We start from the raw sequence: 5,963 nt of genomic DNA on the forward strand, positions 1-5,963 counted from the left end.
TGGTCAATCGGGACCGTGGTCAATCGGGACCGTGGTCAATCGGGACCGTGGTCAATATTAATGTGGTCAATCGGGACGGTGGTCAATATCAATGTGGTCAATCGGGACCGTGGTCAATATCAACGTGGTCAATCGGGACCGTGGTCAATATCAACGTGGTCAATTGCAACGTGGTCAATCTCAACGTGGTCAATTGGGACCGTGGTCAATATTAACGTGGTCAAATGGGTGCCACTCGCGCGTTAGAGGCATCCGCTCCAGCGTCAGCCTCTAAAACCGGTGCAAAACTCGTCGCAGCCGCGCGAGTTCATGCCGCCACTGCCTCTGCAAACGCACAATCGCATTGCCCGTTGTGTCCAGCTCGACATATTAATGTATGTCCGGCGTTCGTGAGCAAAAATGCGAGTCAACATCGCGATATAGTAAAGCAACAAAAACGTTGTTTCAATTGTTTGAGCGCGAGGCATTCCGCACAGGAATGCAAAAGTAGATATTCATGTCGGGTTTGTCACAAGAAGCATCATTCGATACTACATGTTGACTCGGATTCTAGCTCAAGTGCTTTGAAAAATGCACCGTCTAATTGCTCGCCGCCTCATACTTCGGAAACGACTGCGGAAGAAAATGCATTGATTGCTTCAACTGTAACGCAAAAGCGATCACCTGTCCTCTTAGCGACGGCCTGGGTAACGGTTCGCAGTCCGTCGGGTCGTATCGCGGTCGTCTGAGCCCTCCTCGATCAGGGCTTTGAAATGACTTTCATCTCTGAAAATTTAGCGCAAATCTTGCGCGTCAAACGCATTCGTATGCCGATCTCCGTTTCCGCCGTCGGCGGGATTCACGCGGGGACTTTTCAACACGCGACACACATATTTATTTCTCATCTCTCGCTCCGTCGCTTTCTACCACCGCGCTAATTCTAAAGTCGCTAACCTCTTATACTCCGAGAAGACACGTGGATCTCTCGTCGCTTTCTTATCTCTCTGAATTACCGCGAGCAGACGCGGATCCGACGAGTTCCGATCCTATCAATCTCATAATCGGAACAGATCTTTATAGCGACATCATTCGCGACGGTGTTCGCAGAGGAAGCGTCGGACAACCCTTCGCTCAGAATTCCATTTTCGGATGGATAATCTCGGGACCGCTCACGTAGCTCGAGAGTCACGATCCATCTAAGTCGACAATGACTTCCGTTCATTGCACTCACAGCAGCATTTCCGCTCATCACGCGATCAGCTCTCCCCCTCTCGAAGAAGAACTTCGTCGCTTTTGGGAGGTTGAAGAACTCCTACGACAATCATTTCTCACGCTGCAAGAAAAACAGTGTGAAGAGCATTTCTGCTCGACTCACTATCACGACTCCGACGGACGGTACATCGTTCGCTTGCCGTTCAAAACGAGTCCTCCGATCGATATCGGTCATTCAAGATTTCGCGCCGAAAAAATGATAAATTCACTAGTACGGAGATTTCGCGATAAACCCGAGGTCGCGACAGAATATTCCGATTTTATCTCCGAATATCAGCGTCTTGGGCATATGCGGCTATCGCCGATGCCTCAAGGTGACATCGAACGAACTGTCTATTTCCTGCATCACGGGGTGATCCGGGAAAGCAGCTCAACCACACGTCTTCGCGTAGTTTTCAACGCTTCAAGCGTTACGTCGAACGGCACATCCTTAAACGATCACTTACACGCTGGCTCTAAACTACAAACTGATCTCATGTCGGTAATACAATACTACAGTGGCGCCGCTATAAATACGTGTATTCATCCGACATCGCGAAAATGTATCACCAAATTCTAGTCGATCCCCGCGATATAAATTATCAGCGAATTTTGTGGAAATCATCGCTCTCCGAATCACTTATCGATTATCAACTCTTAACAGTAACGTATAAAATGGCATGTGCCCCGTTTCTTGCCCTTCAAGTATTAAAACAATTAGTCACAGACGAAGGTCAGCAGTTTCCGCTCGCAGTTCCTATCCTGAGCGATAATATTTATGTCGACGACCTATTTTTTGGAGCTGACGATAAAATTAAATCCGCCAAGCGCGCGATCAATTAAATTTAATGTTACACCGCGGCGGATTCATATTGAGAAAATGGGCCAGCAATTCGCCCTCTCTTCTCGAGGATATTGACATCGCGGATCATGGTTTAGCCACTAAAAAACCTCTCGCCGAAGACGAACAAATCAAGATCCTCGGCATCGGGTGGAAGCCGGCAAACGATGTTTTCGAGTTTCGCGTATCGCTGGCTGATAACGCCCCGGAGACCAAGCGTACGATCTTATCCGCGATCGCAAAGTTTTACGATCCGCTCGGGTGGGTCACTTTGGTCACGATCACTGCTAAAATATTTATGCAGCAGCTCAATTAAAAGCGGTTGGGATGACGCGATTTCCGAGTCACACATCGCAAAGTGGAGAGACATCTATTCTCCGCTCTCACTTCTCAATAATTCGCGAATAATGCGATGGGTCGGTCTCGGATCGAACACAAATCTCGCCGAGATACACGGCTTTGCGGATGCATCTACACACGCTTATGCCGCATGCGTCTATCTCAAAATTATTTCGTCAGCAAGCAAAATCACAACAACGTTGCTCGTCGGAAAATCAAAGGTCGCGCCGTTAAAACCTCTAAGCATACCACGGTTGGAATTATCCGCAGCCGTATTACTCTCGCGACTTGTCGAGTTCGTTCGCGGATCGAACGGTTACAGGGACATCCCATACTATTGTTGGACGGATTCCACGATCGTGCTCGCGTGGGTAAGTCAGCATCCATCTCGATGGAAGATGTTCGTGGCCAATCGAGTTAGCGACATTCAATCTCGCCTTCCGAACATTGAATGGAGGCACGTGTCAACAGAAGACAATCCCGCGGATTGCGTTTTGCGCGGAATATTCGGCGACGAAATTATCAATCGCGAGCTATGGTGACATGGCCCTCCATGGCTGTTCTTCGATCACGATAAATGGCCGTGTGACGTGTCGCACTTTCCAACGGAAGCCTCTCTCGAAGAAAAATTTACCTCATTGCAATGCAATGAATCTCGCGACTCATGGGATTTGGCATCAAAATATTCGTCGTGGCCAAAATTAATTCGCGTCACCGCGTATATTATTAAATACATACTCTTATGTCGTCGTAATCGCTCGTATCGTAACAATCGCTTGTCGTCGCTCTCGCTTATGTCGTCCCACTATCCAGCATCGAGAAGCATTACGCTTTCTGCATCCGACTGCCACATTGCCAGAATTTTCTGGATTAAGAAAATTCAAGCCGACTTATTTCCGACGGAAATACACGCGCTGTCAAAAAATCAGAGCCTCTCGTCGAGAAGCTCACTTCTCTCGGTTCGACCGTTCCTCGATCGGGACGGAATTCTACGCGTTGGTGGGCGGATTAACAAAGTCCCGTTGCCAATGCCGGTTCGACATCCGATTCTTCTCTTATCTCATCCTCTCGTTACATTGATCGAGAATCAAACTCATTTACGAGCGTTACATGCCGGACCGCAACTCACGCTAAATGTTCTGCGCCGCGATTTCTGGATACTTCGCGTTCGTAATATAGTAAAATCTGTCATTCATAAATGTGTTGTGTGTACTCGCGAACGAGCCGCGACTCCCACACAAATCATGGGAGATCTTCCCGAATCTCGCGTAACAACAACAGTACGGTGTTTTTTGCATTGCGGCCTAGATTACGCAGGACCCGTGCAAATTCGTGCCTCCGCTGGACGAGGTATTACTTCGCGTAAAGTATATATCGCGCTATTCTCTGATATATATCTGCCTTGCGACAAAGGCAATACGTTTAGAGTTAGTAAGCGACTACTCCACTCAAACCTTTCTAAAGGCTTACTCTCGATTCTGCGCTCGCCGCGGTCTCCATATATTCGGACAACGGGACAAAATTCGTCGGGGCAAACCAAGAATTGACCGTCGCGTACCGGCGTCTCAGCATTATGAGATCCGAATTTTCTGAACCTGACTGCCTCCGATAACGTGTCGTGGAATTCATACACCCATCGGCTCCACATTTCGGTGGATATGGGAGGCGGGTGTCCGGAGCGTCAAAAATCATTTACGCTGCGTTCTCGGCAATCACACGCTAACATTCGAAGAGTTTACTACATTGCTGTTGTTACGTCCTGCCGACTCCACAATTCCTTCCTTCCGCGACGTTGCGGTAACGATCGTCAGTTGGTGATAAGAATGAATCGTTCAATAAACAAAGCATCTTGTGCCATACGTTTCTTTTAAACACTATCATTTGTCAGTAACTACATAGTAGTATACAAAAGGGTACATTCTGGACCGGATTTTTTTCCACCACCAAAATCAACTAAAAAACATCAAAATCACCTATAAAATCATTCATAAAAGCAATAAAATTACAAAAAAGGACGTATTCGATAGGTTTTTAAAACAAATACTCATTGCCTTTGATACGCTTTCTCTAGTTTTATTTTTAACAGGAATTGCCCAAGCAAATTTAGAAAAAGTATCAATAATTGTTAATAAATATTTATATAAAGTTGACAAAACAAAAAATGATAAATATTTCTTTCAAAAAAATAATGAATTAATGTTATTATTATAAATGGGAAGAAAATTACGTAATGTATCAAACAAACCTTTGGTTCTTGAGACAAACCTTCGGTTCTTCGACAAAGGACAACTGTTAAATACTGATTCAGAATTGTCGAATGCTTCACCATCGTCGTCAAATACAAAACCGTTAAGGGGATCCTAAAGCTACGGCCAAACTCCGACGGGTTTGCGCCCTCATCTGAGAGGAACTAAAATTGTCTTTGAAACATTATGACATATTGAAACATTATCTGTCCTTTCTCCATCAAATCTTTTAACACTAAGTTAGCTATAAATTTTTGTAAATTGTACAGACCATTACAATTAAAAAATCCTTTATATGTGTACGCATGTATTTGAATGCAAATCTCCAGTTTTTAACATGAAAACGGGGTTTAATTTTGGATAAATCATTTAAAAGTACATATGAAGTGATGGGTACAACTCCACAAGAACTGGCTGAAATAGAAAAGAAGCAAAATGAATTAAGAAAAACAAAAGGATGCTTAGTCCAAGGGACGCTTAGTCCGAAGGATGCCGCAGATGTACAACCTTATCAAGATACCAAACTTGAAGAAATAATAAATCTCCTTAAAGGTTATACAGAGACTGACGATAGTGATGAAGTATTTGAAGAGACCTTCGATTTAATCAATTTTAAATTAATTAAATTAAAATCTTTAGATATACATAAATTTATAATTTATAATTGCTAATAAATGTTGTTTAAATTGAAAAGAAATTTAAAAGATGGAGTATCCTTTAGTTTCGCTAAATTTAAACACATATGGTGAAATAGGATTGATAGATATATATATTCCTGGAGATGATAACGCGCCAGAAAGTCTAAGCGTCAAAAGGGTGCCTGAGGGGCACCTGAAAGACGCCGAAAAGGCTAAGTCCGAAGGACGCTTAGTCCAGGGAGCGCTTAGTCCGAAGGATGCTTTATTATCTGAAATTACATTTTTATTTGTGCCGGAAGAACTAAATTTAGAGGATGCGCCTGAAAGGCGCCTGGAAGGCTATGTCCGAAGGATACTAACAAAGTATACAATAACTATTAATTTAGGTCAAGGTCTTAATTCAGCTGAAGATATTCAAAAGAATGTCATATATAAAGTTAAAAATATTCTAAAAACAGAAAAAAAGAACTGGGTATCAAAATATAAAATTGATTTAGAAGTGAGTTCTATTAGCGTTGAATTTGATAAAAATGATAAATTAATGAACAAAATATTTGACGCGATAGAATCAAGGGTGTTAAACTCTTAAAATGAAGGACTTTCTCTTATTAAAAAAGAACCTGATAAAATTAATCTAGGTTTACTAATCCAGGGTGTATTTGCTATTCA

The 5,963-nt window shown here is 43.4% G+C and overlaps 1 protein-coding gene across 1 annotated transcript; it reads left to right on the top strand.

Annotated features, from left to right (window-relative positions):
• Positions 1–1,186: 1,186 nt before the first annotated feature.
• On the top strand, positions 1,187–1,810 carry LOC115240132. The gene has a single exon (XM_029815104.1). The coding sequence runs from the start codon at positions 1,187–1,189 to the stop codon at positions 1,808–1,810; it is 624 nt and encodes a 207-aa protein (XP_029670964.1).
• The last annotated feature ends 4,153 nt before the right edge of the window (positions 1,811–5,963 follow it).

The sequence above is a fragment of the Formica exsecta genome, unplaced genomic scaffold, assembly GCF_003651465.1.
Source record: "Formica exsecta isolate Colony F162 unplaced genomic scaffold, ASM365146v1 scaffold418, whole genome shotgun sequence".
NCBI classification, from domain to species: domain Eukaryota; kingdom Metazoa; phylum Arthropoda; class Insecta; order Hymenoptera; family Formicidae; genus Formica; species Formica exsecta.

Bases quoted from the DNA above. Each gene is read 5' to 3' on its own strand.
- LOC115240132 (XM_029815104.1), top strand. From the start codon at position 1,187: ATGACTTCCGTTCATTGCACTCACAGCAGCATTTCCGCTCATCACGCG.